The 21,193-nt window shown below is 59.0% G+C and overlaps 1 protein-coding gene across 1 annotated transcript in view; it reads left to right on the top strand.

Annotated features, from left to right (window-relative positions):
- The window catches only part of CDHR4 (cadherin related family member 4), a 31,299-nt gene extending 10,430 nt beyond the window's left edge, over positions 1–20,869 (top strand). Inside the window, exons 8-20 of the mRNA XM_065407091.1 lie at positions 4,113–4,249; positions 4,666–4,849; positions 5,298–5,448; positions 5,931–6,027; positions 7,396–7,614; positions 8,936–9,075; positions 10,551–10,701; positions 11,183–11,397; positions 12,009–12,148; positions 13,497–13,538; positions 16,737–16,824; positions 17,991–18,024; positions 20,814–20,869. Coding sequence (XP_065263163.1) covers positions 4,113–4,249; positions 4,666–4,849; positions 5,298–5,448; positions 5,931–6,027; positions 7,396–7,614; positions 8,936–9,075; positions 10,551–10,701; positions 11,183–11,397; positions 12,009–12,148; positions 13,497–13,538; positions 16,737–16,824; positions 17,991–18,024; positions 20,814–20,869 — 1,654 coding nt within the window. The remainder of the gene's footprint in view (positions 1–4,112; positions 4,250–4,665; positions 4,850–5,297; positions 5,449–5,930; positions 6,028–7,395; positions 7,615–8,935; positions 9,076–10,550; positions 10,702–11,182; positions 11,398–12,008; positions 12,149–13,496; positions 13,539–16,736; positions 16,825–17,990; positions 18,025–20,813) is intronic.
- The last annotated feature ends 324 nt before the right edge of the window (positions 20,870–21,193 follow it).

The raw sequence follows: 21,193 nt of genomic DNA, 5'->3' as shown, positions 1-21,193 counted from the left end.
CTTGTCTAGGATCTCATCAGGCCTAGGAATGGGCAGGCACCAGACATGGTGATGGCATTGAGCTTCCAAAAGGCACACAGAAGCGGATTGACCCATCTTTCCTGGGGACCAGCACAACGGGAGAGGCCCCCGGGCCTGGTAGATAGCTGGATCACCCCTAAAGCCAGCATGTCTCTGATAAAAAGCAACAGAGGGTCCTGTGGCACCTTTAAGACTAACAGAAGTATTGGGAGCATAAGCTTTCGTGGGTAAGAACCTCACTTCTTCAGATCTGAAGAAGTGAGGTTCTTACCCACGAAAGCTTATGCTCCCAATACTTCTGTTAGTCTTAAAGGTGCCACAGGACCCTCTGTTGCTTTTTACAGATTCAGACTAACACGGCTACCCCTCTGATACATGTCTCTGATCTCTCCCTCCAGGGTCTGTGCTGTGTTCCCCATTACTCTGAATAGGAAACACCTGATGGGAGGGCTGGCTCCTGTCTCCAGCCAGTGGACAGCTTGATTAGTGAGCCCAGGCCTCTTGGAAAACAGCTGTGGGTTGGAAAACAGCTGTTGGTACGAATGCTGCGTCTCTTGGATCTCTGCCTGCTGGGCAGGGGTTAGCTGGTCAGAGAGGGGATTCCAGCAAGGGACTGGCTCCTGTCTCAGCAAAGAGACCCACCACTGGCCACACAGGGCCAGTACCAGCAACTCGCCCTGTCACAGTACGGCTCCATCATGTTGACCTGGTGCCCTCGGTGGCTGTGAGCACGGTTGGGCAGTTCCACCACATTGTTCTCATTCATCTGCTTGATGACCTTGAAGGGCCCGTCCCAGGCAGCTTGTTCTTCCTCACCAGGATGAGAACCCACACCTGGTCCCCGGTGCCATAGGCTGAACGGTCGTACCAGACCTTCTGCCTCCCTTGGGCCCTGGCCAGTTTCTCCCTGGCTGGACCCATGAGCTCAGTGAGCTTTTCCTGGAAGGTCAGTACATACTCCACTACCGATTCTCCATCAGGGGAGGCCTTCCCCTCCCATTTGTCCCTCACCAAGTCCAGAGCCACCTTCTGAAAAGGCTCCTCTATGACAGGCAGATGTCTCAAGGCTGCTTTATCCTTGTCCCAGGTCATTTGCACCTCTGGACAAGGCAGCCCTGGTTGGCAGCTGTCCCACCCTGGCTGTGGTTCCCCACACTCAGCTGGGGTCTCCAATCCCCCTGGGCTCAGCTTTGCCCCTGCTGTCCCAGTGAGGGCAGGCAGCGAGCCCACTGCTTTGCTCTCAGCATCAGAGCCAGCGTGAGCCACCTCCCCCACGTGCAGGGGGGCGTGGAGCATCTCTCTGTCCCACTCAGCTCCAGGGTTCTGGTTACAGACAGGCAGGTACCCTGAGCTTAGCAGCTCCTACCTCCTGGCAGCCAGGTCATTTGCATTTTCACTGACCGCTTGTGTCTCAGCCGATTGGTTCCCTGGATTCAAATTCAAATCCTCGGCTGTTACAGGAGGAGGGCCTGTTCTGCTTCATGCCTTCCCTGTCTCTAATGGTCCTCTGACTCCTTCAATCTCAGCTCCAATTCCATCCATCTCAGAACCACCGACGGGGAACCTAGTGGAGACCCCCTACTGGTTGGGGACGAGGTGGGGAGGTCTCAGCCCGCCTGCTCCCAGCCTCTCTCGCGGCCCCAGCTCAGTCAAGAGCCGATGTGGGCCCTAGGGTTGCCTGGCTGCTCCCAGCCACTGTCGCACCCCCAGCTGGATCAGGAACCAGTGTGGGCCCTGGGGCTGCCTGGCTGCTCCCAGCTTCTCTCGCGGCCCCAGCTGGGTCAGGAACCGGCTCCTTACAGCAATCCTCCTCTTCCAAGTGAGCAATCAGCTGTGCCTTAGTGAGCTTTCCAATACACAGCTCTCTCTCTCTGCACAGCTCTACAATGTCCTTCTTAAGGAGATGGTTATAGGCCATCTCCACGGTGTTCCCAAGTGGTCATGGACTCACAGGCCTGTGCTCTCTCAGCTCCCCATGGTCCCTGGGAGGAACCCCTTCAGTGTGACAGCCCTTCTCGGGGGTCCACTCTCTCTCGAGGTTAAGACGTAGGCTCCTCCGCCTCCTGGAACCTCACCTCTCAGAGCCTTCAGCAAGCCCCCTTCGTTTTACTGCTCTCCAGTCACTTCACGGAATCACAGGGGAGATGCTCTGTAACTACTCCATAAAAAGCCAGCCAGGACTCTGGGGGAGCCTCCTCTCTCTGAGCATACTGCCCTCAGCCAGCCAGACTGATTCGCTTCCAGCTGCCTGGCCCCTGCCCTGCCCGTTGCTCCTCCTCCAGCCTTTTTCTCGCTTCCCAGGCCAAGAGTCACCTGGTTGCATCCCCCTACTGGGTCTCAGGTTATGAAGGGGTGGCCATAGCATCCATGGAGGCAGCTGGAGCAGCCCCTGAAAAAGTCACACACCCTTATTCCCATCACCTAGACGTTGGTGCAATACACAGGGAAACTGAGGCACACACAACATTCATGCAAAACAGTGATTCACATAGGCTCATACAAAACAACAACAAAAAATCCCCACTATGTCACAGGGCGTGTGGATTACAGGGTGATGTGCACAGGTGATGTGTGCAGGTGTTATGTTTATAAGAAGCACATGGGATCTTTTTCAGGGGAAAAGGCAATACGCCGCATTTCCCGAAGATACAACAATTAGCATAGGCATTCAATCACACACACACTCTGTCCCGCCAGTCAATGTTATAGTTACCAGTACAGAGTCCGGATCAATCTAGTGGCCAGCTAGGTTGATCACTGGGGACTGGGCTGTCTGGGGATGTGGGGGGGATCAGCCCCTGTGGCAAGACTATCTAGGGATGGGGAGACCAGCCCCTGGGAACTGGGCTGTCTGGAGATGGGGGAGATCAACCCCACAAGGCCGAGCTGTCTGGGGTTCGGGGGTGGAGGTGAGGGGGCTGTCTGGGAATGGAGGGGAACAACCCCCACACACACACCCGGACCAGACTCTTGGGGGCTGGAAAGGGTGTTTCTTGCTGACAGCTCCATGGGTGGTAAAGAGGGGCCTCGTGACCCCATTGTATTCTGGAAGTTGTGTCCCCTATGCCTGCACCTTCTGGCTAAGGGTTATGCCGGGATTGGTGCTGCCCTCAGTTGCCTGGCGCTGCCCAGCTCCCACTGCCCCTGCCCTGCCTGTGCGACTGGACCGAGAGGCCTGGGCCAGGCCGGAGATCAGTGGAGCGGGGGCACTCGCTGCTCAGGGGGGGCTGCCCACTGTCCGTTACCAGGATGGTGGCCACGTACTGGAAGCGGGCACTGGCAGCTGAGTCATAGTCCAGGGTCTCGTTGAACTGCGGGATTCAAACCCAGGCAGCTCGGAGGTGCAGGGGCTGGACACTGAAACTCCCATAGTCAGGACTGCCCACTGGGCCCTGCCATCCCCATGCCTCCCCCTGAACTCCACATGGGCCCTACTGGGGAGAGAACCTCGAGTCCTGGCTCCCAGGCCCCCTTCCTCCCTCCCTCCCCACTCTAACCACTAGCCCCCACTCCCCTTCCAGAGCTGGGGATAGAACCCAGAAGTCCTGGCTCCAAGCCCCCCCCCCCGTCTCCCAGCCCCCATCCTCCATCCCAGAACTTAGGGTGCAGGGGGCAGAGGTGTGGGACATGGGGATTTGGAGTGCGGGGGGTGTGGGGTGCAGGCTGATGTGCTCAGGGGCAGGGATGTGGGGCAAAGGTATTTGGGGCGCAGGGAACAGGGATGTGTGGCACAGGAGTGCCACAGACACAGGGAGATGTTCCCAGGGTGTAGGGCACAGGGGACAGATTTGGGGCACAAGGGTGCAGGGGTGTGGGGTGCAAGAATGTGGGGTGATGTTCCCGGGCGTAGGGCACAGGGCTAGGCCTGGAGGGGCAGGCAGCAAGGGGCCATACGCAGGGAAGCGCAGTGCAGCTGGGCAGCAGACCTGTCGGCCATGCCGGCGGGGGGGCTCTTGGAGAACGCGTGGCAGCCTCCCCGTCCTGCTGGGGGCCATGAGGGGGGCGAGGGTGCCTGGGGCAGGAGCTGAGTGGGTGCCTGGTGGTGGCAAGGGCGGCGGTGGCTGGGCTGACCTCTGCTGTGTGGTGAGCAGGGCGGAGTGGCGCAGTGTGGCCGTGCTGGAGAAGAGAGGTGCCATGCAGCTCGTCACACAGGTCCATGCCCAGGGGGACAACGTGCGCTATGAGATCATCGCCCCAGCCGCCCACGGGCTCTACACCATCGATGCAGGTGAGCCACGCTCCGGCCCCAGGCCAAGCATACGGCCCCGGGGCTCCCTCATAACATGGCGGGGCCGTGGTGCATCTCTGGGATCCCCCAATATCGTGGCGGGGCCGTCGCCATTGCCATGTGTCTGCCCCCCCATTCCGTGGCAGGGCCGTGGCCAGGGGAGCTGTCTCTGCACCCCCCCATAACGTGGCAAGGCCGTGGCCAGGGACGTGTCTCTGCCTCACCCCATAACATGCCAGGGCCATGGCCGCAGACATGTCTCTGCCTCCCCCATAACATGGCGGGGCCGTGCCGCTGGCAAGTTTCCCTGAGGGCAGCCCTTCCCTTCAATCCCTGACCCTGCCTCGGGATACCGAGGGCTGCAGAGACCCCGGCCTGGTGCTGAGCATGTGGTGGCACCCTCCTGTCCTTGGCAGTTACTGGCGAGCTCCGCAACACCTACGAACTGGACCTGCAGCGCTCCCCAGAGGTGGCACACACCCAACTGCTGGTGCGGGCCTACAACATGCTGCACCCCAGTGACAGCGACACCATGGGCCTCAACATCACCGTGCTGTCCACGAACACACTGGCACCGCGCTGCTCCCCCGCCGTCTTCCTGTAAGGGTCTCTGCCCCCACTCCCCATCACGGCTGGGAGCCAGATTCTTCCCCGGGTTCTGCCCCGGCTCTGGGAGGGCAGTGAAGTCTAGTGGTTGTGGGAGCCAGGACTCCTGGGTTCTGCCCCAGCTCTGAGAGGGAGTGAGGTCTAGTGGTTGGGGGCAGGGAGGTGTGGAGCCAGGACTTCTGGGTTCTATCCCCAGCTGTGACACACCCTACCTTGCAACGCTGGCCAGGTCCCTGTAGCTCCCCTTGCAGAAGGGGCTACTGCCTGGGGTGCGGTGAGGTGGCCCGGCTGAAGCGTCATGCAGACTGAGTGCTGGCCGCAGTGTGGCAGGGCTGCTGGGGGCACGCCTGGCACAAGGGCAGGAGAGAGGCCCCCTCCCTTTGCCCATGTCCTGTTGGCCCTTCACCTTCCCCACTGGTAACCCCTGCCCTCCTTCTGCCAGGGCTCAGGTATCTGAGGACACCCCCATCGGCTGGACTCTCGTGACGCTGACATGCATGGACCCAGATGCCAGCAACAGCTCCCTGCGCTACCAGGTGGAGGGCAACCAACGCTCGCGCTACAGCTTCCGCATGCAGGGCCCACAGCTGCAGGTGAGCCCAGCGGGCAGGGCCAGGGCACGCCCGGACAGTGCCAGTGCCTTCTGCAGCCAGCAGGGCACCATAGGGGGTGGGGGCTGGATGCCAGGACTCCTGGCCTCTATCCCCAATTCTGGGAGGGGGAGAGGGGCTAGTGGTTAGACTGGGGGAGCGGGTCTGGGAGCCAGGCCTCCTAGGCTCTATCTCTAGCTCTGGGAGGGGGATGGAGGATGGGGGCTGGGAGACAGGGGGGGGGCTTGGAGCCAGGACTTCTGGGATCTATCCCCAGCTCTGGAAGGGGAGTAGGGGCTAGTGGTTAGAGTGGGGAGGGAGGGAGGGGGCCTGGGAGCCAGGACTCGAGGTTCTCTCCCCAGTAGGGCCCATGTGGAGTTCAGGGGGAGGCATGGGGATGGCAGGGCCCAGTGGGCAGCCCTGACTGTGAGAGTTTCAGTGTCCAGCCCCTGCACCTCCGAGCTGCCTGGGTTTGAATCCCATAGGTCAACGAGACCCTGGACTACGACTCAGCTGCCAGTGCCCGCTTCCAGTACATGGCCACCATCCTGGTAACGGACAGTGGGCAGCCTCCCCTGAGCAGTGAGTGCCCCCGCTCCGCTGATCCCCGGCCTGGCCCAGGCCCCTCGGTCCAGTCGCACAGGCAGGGCAGGGGCAGTGGGAGCTGGGCAGCGCCAGGCAACTGAGGGCAGCACCAATCCCGGCATAACCCTTAGCCAGAAGGTGCAGGCATAGGGGACACAACTTCCAGAATACAATGGGGTCACGAGGCCCCTCTTTACCACCCATGGAGCTGTCAGCAAGAAACACCCTTTCCAGCCCCCAAGAGCCTGGTCCGGGTGTGTGTGTGGGGGGGTCGTTCCCCTCCATTCCCAGACAGCCCCCTCACCCACCCCCCCGAACCCCAGACAGCTCGGCCTTGTGGGGCTGATCTCCCCCATCCCCAGACAGCCCAGTTCCCAGGGGCTGATCCCCCCATCCCCAGACAGCCTGGCCCCTGGGGGCTGGTCCCCCCATCCCCAGACAGGCCGGCCCCGGGGGGGGGGGGGGGGCTGGTCCCCCCATCCCTAGAGAGTCTGGCCATGGAGGCAGATCCCCCCCACATCTCCAGAAAGCCCAGTCCCCTGTAGCTCATCTCCCCCCATCCCCAGACAGTTAGACCCGGGGGTCTGGTCCCCCCCATCCCCAGACAGCCCGGCCCTGGAGGCTGGAAAGGGTTCTATCACGGATTCACTGGGCGATGCTCTGGAACTACTCCCTATGAAACGAGTCAGGACTCTGGGGGAGCCTCCTCTCTCTGAGCATACTGTCTCCAGGGCAAGAAGCTTACCCAGCTTCGACCTTCCTGGATCTGACCTCGGAGCATTCAGCATCCCCTTCCACACCGTGCACTTCCCGCAGCGAGTCCGCCTGGGTAGGGCTCCTGGGGAAGCCAGCGGGTCCTGCACCCCAACTCCGCAGTCAGACGTGACTCTCAGCCAGCATGTAGAACAGAAGGTTTATTAGTCGATAGGAACACAGCATAGAACAGAACTTGTTAGCACAGAAATCAGTGACTTTCAGACAAGTCCATCTTGGGGAGTACTGGGTCTCCTCCTCCCCTTTGTCCTGCTTCCCGAGCAAAAGGTGTCACCTGGTGGCACCCCCCTCCTTGGTCACAGGTTACGAAGGGCACCAGTCATAGCATACGTGCAGGTAGTTGGAGCAGCCTCACCTGCCCCACAGGTCTCAGCCAAAGTCACACACCCCTATTCCCACCACCAAGATATTGGTGCAGCACACAGGGAAACTGAGGCACACACAGTATTCATGCAAAACAGTATAACTGACATAGGCTCAACAGTAAGACTCACATACAACATAACAAGGGAAAACCCCCACTTCGTCACACCCTCCATCCCCAGACAACCCAGCCCCACATAGTTGACCCCCCTAGCATCTGTGATGCAGCCCGTGTGCCCGTGCTGGTGACGGTGACTCCGAAGAACGAGCACTCACCTGCGTGCCCAGCCAGTGCCCTGTTCAGCGTGCCAGAGGATGCTGCCTTCGGCGACACAGTGGGCCGGGTCAATGGCACGGACCTGGACTACCCCTTCGACAACATTGAGTACAGCATTGCTGGGGGTGCCAGCGCCAGCCCGCCCACCTTCTATATCGGCCCACGCACCGGTAAGCTGCCATGTGTCACGGAGTCCTCAGGTGATGCTCTAGGAACTGCTCCCTATGAAGCCAGTCAGGACTCTGGTGAAGTCTCCTCTCTGTGAGCAGACTGTCTCCAGGGCAAGAAGCTCACACGGCTTCCACCTTCCTGGGTCTGACCTTTGGAGCATTCAGCATCCTCTGCCCCTCTGTGCACTTCCCACAGCGAGTCCACCGAGGCGGGGTCCTGGGGAAGCCAGAGGGTCCTGCACCCCAACTTCGCAGTCAGACGTGACTCTTAGCCAGCCAGTAAAACAGAGGTTTATTAGATGACAGGAACATGGTCTAAAACAGAGCTTGTAGGTACAGGGAACAGGACCCCTCAGCCGGGTCCATTTTGGGGGGCAGTGAGCCAGACAACCAAGTCTGCCCCTCACTCCACGTCCCCAGCCAGCTCCAAACTGACTCACCCTCCAGCCCCTCCTCCTCTGGGCTTTGTCCCTTTCCCGGACCAGGAGGTCACCTGATTCCTTTGTTCTCCAACACCTTTAGCTATCACCTTGCAGGGGGGAAGGGCCCAGGCCATTAGTTGCCAGGAGACAGTGTTGGCCATTTATGCACACTTGCCCTTTGCGACAATCACACCCCCTTATCCCATCACCTAGAGACTTAAGACATGCATAGGGGAAACTGAGGCACCCCTACAGTATTCAGAGGAAACATTAAGGACAGTCCCACTTCGTCACACCCTGCCAGTCTGCATGGGCCTGTGCTAGCCTCTCCACCTGTCCCTGAGCCTGTTCCCCTGCTCCCCGCCTCGTTACCCCTGCACCTGGCCCAGTTACTCCATCCCTCCTGACCCCATTACCCCTCCCCCACCCTGCCCCCTTACCCCTCCCACCCCTCCCATTACTCCATCCCTACCCTGACCCCATTACCCCAACCCTGCCCCAGCCCCAATTACTCCATCCCCGCCCTGCCCTATTACCCCATCCCCATCCTGCCCTGCCCCTGTTACCCCTCTACCCACCCCATTACTCCATCCCTGTCCTGACCCCATTATCCCTCCCCATCCTGCCCCGCCCGTTACCCCTCCCCCACCATGCCCTGCCTCCGTTACCCCTCCCCCACCCACCCATTACCCTTCCATCCGCCCCCGTTACTCCATCCGCGCCCTGACCCCATTACCCCACATCCACTCTTATCCCTCCACTCCTCCCTCACCCTACCCTCCAGGCGAAGCCCCCTCCCCACCTGACCCTAGCCTGGACCCTGAGTCCCTCTCTTGAGGAGCCCAGGCTGTGGGTTTCTCCTCAGAACGTTTCTGCATGGCTGCTCCTGTGTCATGCAGGTGAAATTCACGTGCTCGGGCCCCTGGACTACGAGAGCAAGCAGGTCTATATCCTAACCGTGCAGCTGCAGGATGTGGCCAATGATGCAGACCCACGGCACCAGCGCAGTGTGCTGTGTGACATCACCATCCAAGTGCAGGTGATGCTCCGCTGTGCACCTCCTGGCCAGACCCGGGGCCGGTCCCACAACGCATGTGCGCCAGGGGGCTGGTTAAGGTTACTCAGGCCATCTTAACTTTGGCGTTCACTAATTCTGGAGCGCTTGGCTCTGCCAACTCAGGGTGTCCTTGGCCCGGCAGTTTGGTCTGTGCCGTTCCAAGGGTTCGACAGGAGAAAACGGATCAAATCCCATGCAGGTATCTGCTAGGAGCCTCGGATGCTTGGGTTCAGCCCCTGGCCACAGGAGGGCAGTATGCTCTCTATTAGCACATGGGTGCTTTGCCTTTCCACAATGCTCAGGCGTGCGGGGGGGGGGGGGAGGGGGGGTGTGGCTCTGTGGAAGCCTCCCTGGTTATCCCTCGAATCGGCCCACTCTTCCCATGAGCCATGACAGCAGCCAGGCACCTAGAGCCCTGCTGTCCCTGGCCAACCCTGCCAAAGACCCAGCCGGGAGCCCTCTACCAGCCTGTGCCCGGTGCATGGGGGGGCTCCCAGACTCGCCTGCCTCCTGAAGTGGAGGGATGAGGCTCTGCCACGTGGCTGAGGTGGGAACCCTGGTGGGTGGAGAGCCCAGACCAGGCTGGCTCTGCTGGGCGCTGGCCCAGTGCGGCGGATGCAGGGACCAGGCAGCCTCAGGGTCCCTCCACGTGGTGATGAGGTTGCAGGAGGCTGTGCTGGTGCTCTGCAGGGACAGGCTCTTCATGGCCTCGGACCCAGCCCACCCAGTGCATTGGCAGCCAGCTCCCCAGCTCTGACCAGAGACAGAGAGCAGCATGGGGTCCCTCTGCCCCCTCCCCCCCCCACGATGGGCTTGACAGAAGCTGGGGGGAGGAGGGAAAACCAACAGCCCATGGGCTGCCATCCACAGCTCTTTGGTGGAATCAATAGAAACATGGGTTACAGGCTGCTGCCTGCATGGCCCTGCCCACACCCACTGGCAATGGGGCTGCCCCTGGGATGCCGCAGGGTTGGCACTGCCTGTGTCCACCAGCAATGGGGCTGCCCCTGGAGCGTCACAAGCTGCTGCCTGGCATGGCCCTGCCTGTGCCCACCAGCAATGGGACTCCCACCCCACCTCCCTCCTCTAGCACAGATCTGCCTGGCAGGAGTGAGAGGTGAATCCATGTTGGTTGCGAGCGCAGTATAGGGCTGTGACACACACAGTACTGCTCTGGCCCTGCCAGCAGAGGGCAGTGCCCTGGCTTAGCATGCTGTCACTGTGTATCTGGAATGTCATGCTGCCCCGGTGCCCAGGGTCTGTCCTGCGGCCTAGTTCGCAGGAAGGAGAGCTGAGAATGTGCCTGGCTCAGGGATGGCCCATTGCCCTGCCCTGGGACTGACCTGCCCAGCCAGGGGAATCCTGATCCCACCCTGGGCCCCGAGTGCCACTGCAATGCCACCCTTGCCACAGCCCTGGGGTGGCTGTTCCCAGCACAGGCCTCTGTGTGCCCCCAGGACACCAATGACCAGCCCCCGCGCTGCACGCCCCCATTCCAGGAGTTCTTCATCTACTCCACCCGGGACCCCAGTCTGCCCCTCGCGCAGTTGCAGTGCTCTGATGAGGACAAGAGCACCGTGCTGCCCCTGACCTACACCCTTGTGGGAGGTGAGTGGGTCCCGTCTCCATGCCCCTGGCCTAGCACAGGGCAGGGGTCATCTCTGTGCCCCTGGCCTAACCCTGGAGGAGGAGCGGGGCATCTCCATGCCCATGGCCTAGCCCTGGGAGGGGGAGCTGGGTGTCTCTGTGCCCTTGCCCTATCTGTCGGGGGGGGGGGAGGCTCTGTGCCCCTGGCCTAGCCTTGGGGGGGGGGAGAGAGCTGGGTGTTTCCGTGCCCCTGTCTTACCCGTCGGGGGTGGGAGGGAGGGAGGAGGCTGGGTTCGGGCCTCGTAGGGGCTTGCGTCTCAGTCCGCGCTCTGTGGGGACCTGGCAGGGCCTCAGAGGTAGTGTCTGCAGTGGGCATAAGGGGGCTCTGTGGTGGGGCAGTGAGGGGGGGCTCTCTGCAATCGGGGTGTGGGGCAGCATCCCCTCCCCACTACTCCCCTGGTGGGCGGTGGAGCCCAGGCTCATCAGGGCCTTTCCTTGCCAGGCAACACCAATGAGCGCTTCCGGCTGGCGGGCAGCACTCTGCTGCACTCCGCTTTCTCCTACCCACCCGACAGCATCCGTGAGCCCCACATCTTCGAGCTGCTGGTGGAGGTGACGGACAGCCTCAGCGCGCCACGCCACAGCACCACAGCCACACTGGTCGTGCACGTGACGCCCTGGGCCACTACCACGCCCAGCACCGCCACTACGCACACGGTGAGCCACGGAGCTCCGGGGTGCCCCCAACTCAGCCCCTGCCCATCAGCCTGCTCCATTCTCCTGGGGTAGCCATATGGCCTAGGGTAACTCCTCCACCCCCCAGCCTGTTCTGGCCCCCGAACCTGGCTGCCCCATGGCTTCTGTTGCCCCTTGTCTCCCCCCCATGTCCCCTCTGGAGGGCTGCTCCTACCCCCATTTGTTGTGGGCATGGCCCCTGGCCTTGGCAAGGGGGCAGGGATAAGCCTGCAGCTGAGGTGCCTGCTGGAGGGCTGGGCGGAGCCTGCGCTGGGATGTGGGGAGCAGTCTCCTTTCCTAGGGCTCCAGTCTGTGTCCTGGAATCACCCCAGAGCCCACGCTGTGCCAGACTTTCCCGGCGCCCCCCCTTTTCTGGCAGGGTGTCGGGCACAGGGATGCGCTCTGGCAGGGTGTCGGCTAGAGGGTTGTGACACGGTGCCCCAAGCCATGCTGAGGCCCAGTGCCCCGCGTTGCAAGTGCATGGAGCTGCTTTGTCCCATGAGAGCACTGCCCACAGCCCACAGAGCTCCCTGCCCCACCATGCCCACACCCCAACTTGACAGGCCTCCCAGCACTTTGCTCTCTGCTAGCAGACCCTGCAGAAGAAGCCGCTAGTTGTCACCCGCATCGAGCTGTTCTGGGCACCCTTGCCCTGGTTTGTGGCGGTGCTGACCGTCTCCATGGCGCTGCTGCTCGTGGCGCTGGCATGGCTGTCGTGGAAACTCCTGTGCAGGTGAGTGTTGACACGCAGGGCGGCATAGGCAGGGCTGCCAGGCAGGACACACCCTGCCATGGCTAGTGGCCACCTGGCCGGGAGGGGCCTTCAGGGCTCCGTGTCGCAGGGCAGCCATCTCTGCCAGGGACAGCAATCCACCCGCCCCCTGCTCCTGGCCCCTAGTACAACAGGGGCCCAGACCCGTGCCCTCATAGAATCATAGAATCATAGAATATCAGGGTTGGAAGGGACCTCAGGAGGTCATCTAGTCCAACTCCCTGCTCAAAGCAGGACCAATTCCCAACTAAATCATTCCAGCCAGGGCTTTGTCAAGCCGGGCCTTAAAAACCTCCAAGGAAGGAGATTCCACCACCTCCCTAGGTAAAGCATTCCAGTGCTTCACCACCCTCCTAGTGAAATAGTGTTTCCTAATATCCAACCTAGACCTCCCCCACTGCAACTTGAGACCATTGCTCCTTGTTCTGTCATCTGCCACCACTGAGAACAGCCGAGCTCCATCCTCTTTGGAACCCCCCCTCAGCTAGTTGAAAACAGCTATCAAATCCCCCCTCATTCTTCTCTTCTGGAGACTAAACAATCCCAGTTCCCTCAGCCTCTCCTTATAAGTCATGTGCTCCAGATCCCTAATCATTTTTGTTGCCCTCCGCTGGACTCTTTCCAATATTTCCACATCCTTCTTGTAGTGTGGGGCCCAAAACTGGACACAGTACTCCAGATGAGGCCTCACCAATGTCGAATAAAGGGGAACGATCACGTCCCTCGATCTGCTGGCAATGCCCCTACTTATACAGCCCAAAATGCCGTTAGCCTTCTTGGCAACAAGAGCACACTGTTGACTCATATCCAGCTTCTCATCCACTGTGACCCCTAGGTCCTTTTCTGCAGAACTGCTACCTAGCCATTCGGTCCCTAGTCTGTAGCAGTGCATAGGATTCTTCCGTCCTAAGTGCAGGACTCTGCACTTGTCCTTGTTGAACCTCATCAGGTTTCTTTTGGCCCAATCCTCCAATTTGTCTAGGTCCCTCTGTATCTGATCCCTACCCTCCAGCGTATCTACCACGCCTCCCAGTTTAGTGTCATCTGCAAACTTGCTGAGAGTGCAGTCCACACCATCCTCCAGATCATTAATAAAGATATTAAACAAAACCGGCCCCAGGACCGACCCTTGGGGCACTCCACTTGAAACCGGCTGCCAACTAGACATGGAGCCATTGATCACTACCCGTTGAGCCCGACGATCTAGCCAGCTTTCTATCCACCTTACAGTCCATTCATCCAGCCCATACTTCTTCATCTAGCCCTCCCCAACTCCCCACTCACCACTTCCCTGTGTTCCTCATTGCAGGCCTGCTCCAGGCAAGTCAGCGCAGCCACTCCTACAGGACAGGTGAGAGCCTCTCCACACACTTCTGGGCACCATTGGGGCACTGGCCCAGCCTGAGGAAGTGCAGGGGACCCAGCCCTAGAGCTGGGGGTTGGGGACCCCATTGGAGCCAGTCCTGGGCCAGGGCCATTCCTGTTACCAGATTTGCCCGTTACTTTGGGGTATGCTAATTTATTAGGTTTCAGAGTAGCAGCCGTGTTAGTCTGTATCCGCAAAAAGAACGAGGAGTACTTGTGGCACCTTAGAGACTAACAAATGTATTTGAGCATAAGCTTTCGTGGGCTACAGCCCACTTCATCAGATGCATAGAATGGACCATATAGTAAGAAGATATATATACATACAGAGAACATGAAAAGGCGGGAGTTGCCCTACCAACTCCAAGAGGCTAATTAATTAAGATGAGCTATTAGCAGCAGCAGAAAAAAAACTTTTGTAGTGATAATCAAGATTGCCCATTTCAGACAGTTGACAAAAAGGTGTGAGGATACTTAACATGGGGAAATATATTCAATTTGTGTGATGACCCAGCCACTCCCAGTCTCTATTCAAGCCCAAATTAATGGTATCTAGTTTGCATATTAATTCAAGTTCAGCAGTTTCTTGTTGGAGTCTGTTTTTGAAGCTTTTCTGTTGCAAAATTGCCACCTTTAAGTCTGTTACTGAGTGACCAGAGAGGTTGACATGTTCTCCTACTGGTTTTTGAATGTTATGATTCCTGATGTCAGATTTGTGTCCATTTATTCTTTTGCGTAGAGACTGTCCAGTCTGGCCAATGTACATGGCAGAGGGGCATTGCTGGCACATGATGGCATATATCACATTGGTAGATGTGCAGGTGAACGAGCCCCTGATGGCGTGGCTGATGTGATTAGGTCCTCTGATGGTGTCCCTTGAATAGATATGTGGACAGAGTTGGCAACGGGGTTTGTTGCAGGGATTGGTTCCTGGGTTCGTGTTTTTGTTGTGTGGTGTGTGGTTGCTGCTGAGTATTTGCTTCAGGTTGGGGGGGCTGTCTGTAAGGGTTACTCTTCTGGGGGGGGGGTTTCTGTAATTCTATCAATATACTGCTTGTGTCACTTGTGTTTTCATATGGAGCTCTACTTCTCCCTGCTGCAAGTCCCCTCCCAATGGAGCTATCCTGCAGGACCTAGGTTCCCCAGGGCTGGGCTCCTCCAGCCCCAGAATCAGATGAACACACACACACACATTAACAGAGCAAGTCTGAGTGGACCGAGTCAATCAGCACTCTCAAGCTGACCCCGTATATGGTCCTGGACTCAGTGGGCTGGGCCAAGCAGCACTTCCAAGCTGCCACCCTTATATGCCACAGGTACTGCACTGGAACAGAGTAAGCCTGAGCAGGCTGGGTCAAACAGCACTTCCAGGCTGCCACCCTCGTATGTCACAGGTTCAGCACTTCCCTATCCCCACTTTCACATTACAATTGTTCTGGTAGTAACCCACTTGATGAGCAAACCCCACAGGATTTTTGGGCGCTACAGGGACCTTTAGCTTAGGTAAGAGGAGCGTTGCTGCAGAGTAGATGGGGGAGCCAAAAACACAAAAGAGTAAAGTTCAGAGAGAGGGAGGGAAGCAACCAGCTTAACCATAAAAGTTATTGAATACTAGTGATAACCACACAAGGAGAGTCTAAACAAACATAACAGTTACATTATTAAAGATTATAAAAGTCAGATATAGAAAACTATACTTGATCAAACAAGTCAGGGTTAAAAAGTTATACGTGAGAAGAAAACAGAGGGAGAGAGAGAGAGAGAGAGAGAGAGAGAGAGCTGGGGTCTCACCACTCCATGAAGCTTGAACTGGTCGGGGTTCCCAGGTGGTGGTGGTAGCTGAGGGTCCGGAGTGCTGGAGACAGGCAGAGTCCCCAGCATGATCAGGCAGGAGAAGATGAAGTCCCAGTGGAACTGATGCAGAGATTGGATCCAGGCATCAGAACACTTACTTGAGTGTGAGTAGGGGTTTTTGTAGGGAAACAACAAAGGAGAACACTAGATTTGTTTATGGGTAAACTGATGACTCAAGGGTTTTCTTTAGGCTAGACAATAGGAACTGATCATTCCTATGATGGGTGATGTTTCTTCAGGGAGCTTACAATGCAATTAGGCAGCTTCAGTATTTTGGATATCAATCAAGGATTCATTACTAGAATTGGTTTGATAACTGTGAGCTGGGTGTGTGCAGGCGTAGGTTTGTTAACATCTGGAGCAGAGATCCCCCATGATGCAGTGCTTCCCTGCTTTTCTGGTCCCAGAGTTCCGTGCGGTAATCTTTGTTCTCCATTCTGTATGCTAATGGAGATGCCTCCCCGTCCCACCTTTGATGCAGATGAGGCTAGGGGAGTTGCCTTAATCCTGTCACCCTTGTCAGGAGGGGTTTAGGTGTGTCTCCCACTGCCTTTGCATTGCTTTCTGTAAATCTTTCCTCTGATCCGTTTTGGTTCAAGCAGAGGCTGCGGGGGGGGGGGGGGGGGGGGTTCATGAGTCAGGCAGGCTAGATACTGCATCCTGGTTCCCCAAGAACACAGAGCTAATTGGTATCATTTCCTAGGGAGGGGGGTCCGCTCCGTCTCTGGGGCTGGGCTGCATGGGGGCTAGACATGCTAAACTGGGACTTGGCTGGCAGACAACGGATCCATCTGGGAGGGGCTGTGCCTTTGCCATGGGTTGGTACTGACCCTGGGCCCTTTGCCGTGGTAGGGGTGCTGCGCTGCTGGAGACCTGAGAGCTATCTCTGGCCAGTGTGGGCACTGGGTGCTAGGCTGCCCTGCTAGAGCAGAGCCTGGGACAGTCCCACAACAAATGGCACCTGCCTCCCATAGGGCCCTGCAGCTCCCAGGGGGCTTGGCACCCTACCGCACCATGCTGTTTCCCTATGCCCCTCTCAGAGTGACCAGCCCTGTGCACCACAGCCTGCCCTGGTGCCTGTTGCCCGGCATGGGACCCAAGCCTCACCCGAGGAAGCTCCTTGTGCTCCATAGCCTGAAGGCACTGATGGTAGGGGCTACCCCACTGCCAGGCTGGGAGCTCCAGTGCCCAGCTCCAGTGCCTTGGCATCCAGCAGAGGGTGCCCAGGCTCTGGGAGGGGCACACACCAGCGCAGGTGGTAGGGGCCTGGCTCTTTGGGGTCCTGCCCCACATGGGGCCCATGCCCTGACTGTCCTCTTACTCCCCTCAGGGCCTCGTCAGACTCACATGTGGCAAAGAACAGCGCAGCCCCGGGAGAGCTGGACAAGGAGACAGGCCGCGCCAGCGTCCTCAGCCTGGTACAGATGCCTTGTCCGAGCATGTGCCAGGCAGGAGCCCTGCCAAGGCTGCCCCCAGAGCACTGCCCCCAGCCTGTGCACCTGCCAGGCCCTCACTGCCACCTCGCCCCCCGAGGCTGGCACAGCCTGCGGTTGGCATAGCCCACGACAGCTCCCCCAAGATGTTGGGCGCCTTCCCCAGGCAGAAGGACCAGTTTGCGTTCCTGCCATGTCCCCAGCGCCCGCTGCTGGCTCTGCCCCCCCAGTGCACCTGCCCCGCCCCCCAGCACCCCCTGCTGGCTGTGCCCCCCAGTGTGCCTGCCCAACCCCCCAGCACCCCCTGCTGGCTGTGCCCCCCAGTGCGCCTGCCCCGCCCCCCAGCACCCCCTGCTGGCTGTGCCCCCCAGTGCGCCTGCCCCGCCCCTCTCCCCAGCACCTCCTGCTGGCTGTGCCCCTGAATGCAGCTGGCCCACCCCCCAGCAACCCCTGTTGGCTGTACCCCTGAGTGTGCCTGCCCCATCCCCCAGCACCCCCTTCTGGCTGTGCCCCCCAGTGCGCCTGCCCCCCCCCCCCGCCAGCACCTCCTGCTGGCTAGGCCCCCGAGTGCACCTGCCCCACCCCCCAGCACCTCCTGCTGGCTGTGCCCCTGAATGCAGCTGCCCCACCCCTCAGGACTCCCTGTTGGCTGTGCCCCCGAGTGCGCCTGCCCCGTCCCCCAGCACCCCCTGCTGGCTGTGCCCCCCAGTGCGCCTGCCCCGCCCCCCCCCCAGCACCTCCTGCTGGCTGTGCCCCCGAGTGCACCTGCCCCGCCCCCCAGCACCTCCCGCTGGCTGTGCCCCCGAGTGCGCCTGCCCCGCCCCACAGCACCTCCCGCTGGCTGTGCCCCCCAGTGCACCTGATCCACCCCACAGCACCCCCCACTGGCTGTGCCCCCGAGTGCGGCTGCCCCACCCCCCAGCAACCCCCGCTGGCTGTGCCCACGAGTGTGGCTGCCCTGCCCCCCAGCACCCCCTACTGGCTGTGCCCCCCCAGTGTGCCTGCCCCATTCCCCCCTCAGTGCCGCTGCCCCGCTCTCACAGCACTCCCTGCTGGGGGAGGTAAGTGTTGCCCTATCCGTACAGCTCTGGCTCTCAGGTGGAGTTTGGGGCTCTGCACTGAACAGTCGCTCTCTGCTCTTGTCTCCACAGCAGGAGCAGTTTGATGGCCGCGCCCAGGACCCCAGTGAGTGCCAGGCCCTGGCCCTCCCCCACCTCCTCCAAGCCACTGCCAGCACCCTGCCCTCCCCCACCTCCTCCCAGCCACTGCCAGCTCCTCCCCCACCTCCTTCCTTGTAGTGCCAGCTTCCTGCCCTCCCCCACTTCTTGCCAGTCAGTGCCATTTCCCTGCCCTCCCCCACCTACTCCCAGCCGGTGCCAGTCCCCTGTCCTCCTCACACCACCTCCCCCCAGCCAGTGACAGCCCCCTCCATTCCCCTGCTCCTACCAGCCAGTGCTACCCCCTGCCCTCCTCCCAGCCAGTGCTACCCCCTGCTCTCCCCTGCCCTCCTCCCAGCCAGTGCCAGCCCCCTGCCCTCCCCAACCTCCTCCTATCAAGTGCCTGCCCCATGCCCTCCCCCAACCTCCTCAATCATTGCCGCTGTCTTGGGCGGCATTTTGGCGGGGGGGTCCTTCCTCCGCGGCAGCGGTTGGGCTGCCGCCAAGGACAGCGGTGGGACTTCAGCGGCGGCTCCCTCGAATCAGGCCCCGCGGTGCCTAAAGCTGGCCCTGATGCCAGTACCTATCAAAATTGAGTGATACTCTGGCTGGCATTCTCAATAGCCAGGGTAGGGATTGACCTGTGCATGGAGACTGAGTTATCATATCATCTTTGGGTGTATAATCCTTCCAAATCAGAGGAGAGGCACATCAGCAGTGTAATATGAAGAGGCTTACATCACTTATGTCCGTTCTATACTTATCTTGTGGGGAGTTCTGAATCTTTTGGATATCATACTGACACCTTTCACTCAAAATATTTGCTTGAAAGCTTTCCTCAACTTAACAGGAAAATGAAAATGCCTCTGATGTGCCTCACCTCCTCCCAGCCTGTGTCACCTCTGCCCTTCCCCCACCACCTCCCAGCCAGAGCTGGCCCCCTGCCCTCCCCGCACCTCCCATCAGCCAGTTCTGGCCCCTACACTCCCCCCACTCCTCCCAGCCTGTGCCAGTGTGATGGTGCTGCCTGTGGGAGCCAGCTGAGGTCACTCAATCAGGGTGAACTGCAAACAAAACGGGGCAGACAAACCCCAAACGCTGGTGGTTATTCCAATACTTAGATTTACCAAGCCAGCACAAAACAGCTTCTATAGTACCTCACTGGTTACTCAGAAGTCCAAACAACGCAGTTCCCCTAAAGTACCCAGCCTCAGGCCTCTGTCCAGACACACCTGTCAGATATGATGATGATTACTGAAAATCTTATCTCATCATATAAAAGAAAAGGTTCTTCCAATCCCAAAGGATCAGCCACATACCCAGGTTCAATTATAACTTAGATCTTACCCAAAATACATGCTATAGTCAATTCTTATTAACTAAACTAAAATTTATTAAAAAAGAAAAGTGTTGGTTAAAAGATCAATATACATACAGACTTGAATTCAATTCTTGAGGTTCAGATGCATAGCAGAGGTGAGCTTGTAGTTGCCAAAAGTCCTTTTAGATATAGTCCACAGGTTATAGTTCAATGTCCATATTCAGGGTGGCTCCAGGCAAAGACTGGGGATCTCAATCCTTGTGGCTTAAGGTTTCCCCCTCTTGAAACCCAAAGCAGATCTGAGATGCAGCAGGATCATGTCCCAGGGTTCTTATACATTTCCAGCAGCCTTTCGGCCTGAAAAACAATAGGCTTAATTCTCCTTCCAAACATCCTGGCAATTAGTACAGGGTAATTTATCCATTAAACAGTTCAGATATAGGTTACCACAATCTTCAAAGAGACATATAGACAATAATACTATTTCACTCAAGTATCATCACAAATGTTAATATTCCTTTTTTTGATCTTTGAATTTAAAACTATAGCAATAGACAAGACTTGTTTGCTTACATCACAAGCCCTGAGCAAACATCTACCCTTTTACCTCTAACAATGCAGACTTGCATTTCAAAGCTCTATTCATTTACATATCGTCCTAACCAGTCCTTAAGGTTCACCCATGTGTCAGGTCAGTCTGAGTTAATTAACTCTTTCTGGCCCTGTCACCTTCCAATGAAATATTATATTACACTCATAACGTCACAGCCAGTCCTTCCCCCACCTCCTCCCAGCCAGTGCTACCCCCTGCTCTCCCGTGACATCCTCCTAGCCAGTGCAAGCCCCCTGCCCTCCCCCCACCTCCTCCCAACCAGTGCCACCCCCCTCCCTCCCCCACTTCCTGCCAGTCAGTGCCAGCCCGCCCCCTTCCCTCCCAGCCAGTGCAGGCCCCCTGCCCTCCCCCCCACTTCCTCTCAGCCAGTGCCAGGCCCCAGCCCTCCCCCACCTTCTACCCACCAGTGCCAGCCTGCCCTCCACCACCTCCTTCCTTGTAGTGCCAGCTCCCTGCCCTCCCCCACTAAGTGAGAGGGCATGGCTGGAACCAGGGCTTTGCAGGTGAGACGCCATCCCATAGCAGAGTCTTGCCCCCTCTCAGGTTGTGAGGGGAGAGCTGTGCATGTGGGCAGGGGTGGTCAAAGAGCCCATCGCCCCCTCACTTTGGAGAACTTGAGCACGTCTGGGGCACTAAGACGGTTGAGCCCCTGCCTGTCCCATGGCACCACAGGGGCGGCCATGCCACATCTGAGTGCGGGCCCTTGGGGCAGGGACAAAGTGCCACTCCCACTTGGCCCCTTTTGGTCGCTCATGTCCCCGCCATGTTACAGCCCTTCCAGCCCCACAGCCTGTGTGCAGAGCCCGGCGGCTGCCCCTGGCAAGAGCCCAAGAGGGATGTGGGCCCTGCCCAGTCTCATGTGTGCCGTGCTTTCTGTCTCAAGTTACAGGTCAGGATTACCTCTTCAACAGCAGCACTGGAGCGCGCCGCTGGGTCTGAGCAGACACTGCCCCCCGGGTGTGAGTGGGCACCCCGCCCCATGACGCTCCCCCACCCTGCACTGGGTCATAGCAGACACCGCCTGCCTTGGTCTGAGTGGACACAGCCGCCCCCCACTGCTCCCCCCCTGCACTGGGTCTGAGCGGGCACATCCCCCCCGGGTCTGAGTGGTCACATCCTCCCCCCACCCCCCACCCCCGAGTCCTCCCAGCACAGCCTCTGCGGACAGGCCATGGCTGGGTCCCTAGAATGGGCCAGGCTGTAACTTTCTGCTCTGTGCGCTAACCAAGGACCATCTGCGTGGGGTCCCAGACACCCAAAAAA

Source organism: Emys orbicularis, chromosome 7 (assembly GCF_028017835.1).
Source record: "Emys orbicularis isolate rEmyOrb1 chromosome 7, rEmyOrb1.hap1, whole genome shotgun sequence".
In the NCBI taxonomy this organism is placed as follows: domain Eukaryota; kingdom Metazoa; phylum Chordata; order Testudines; family Emydidae; genus Emys; species Emys orbicularis.
Note: the sequence above shows the minus strand (reverse complement) of the source record. Positions and strands in the feature narration are given on the sequence as shown.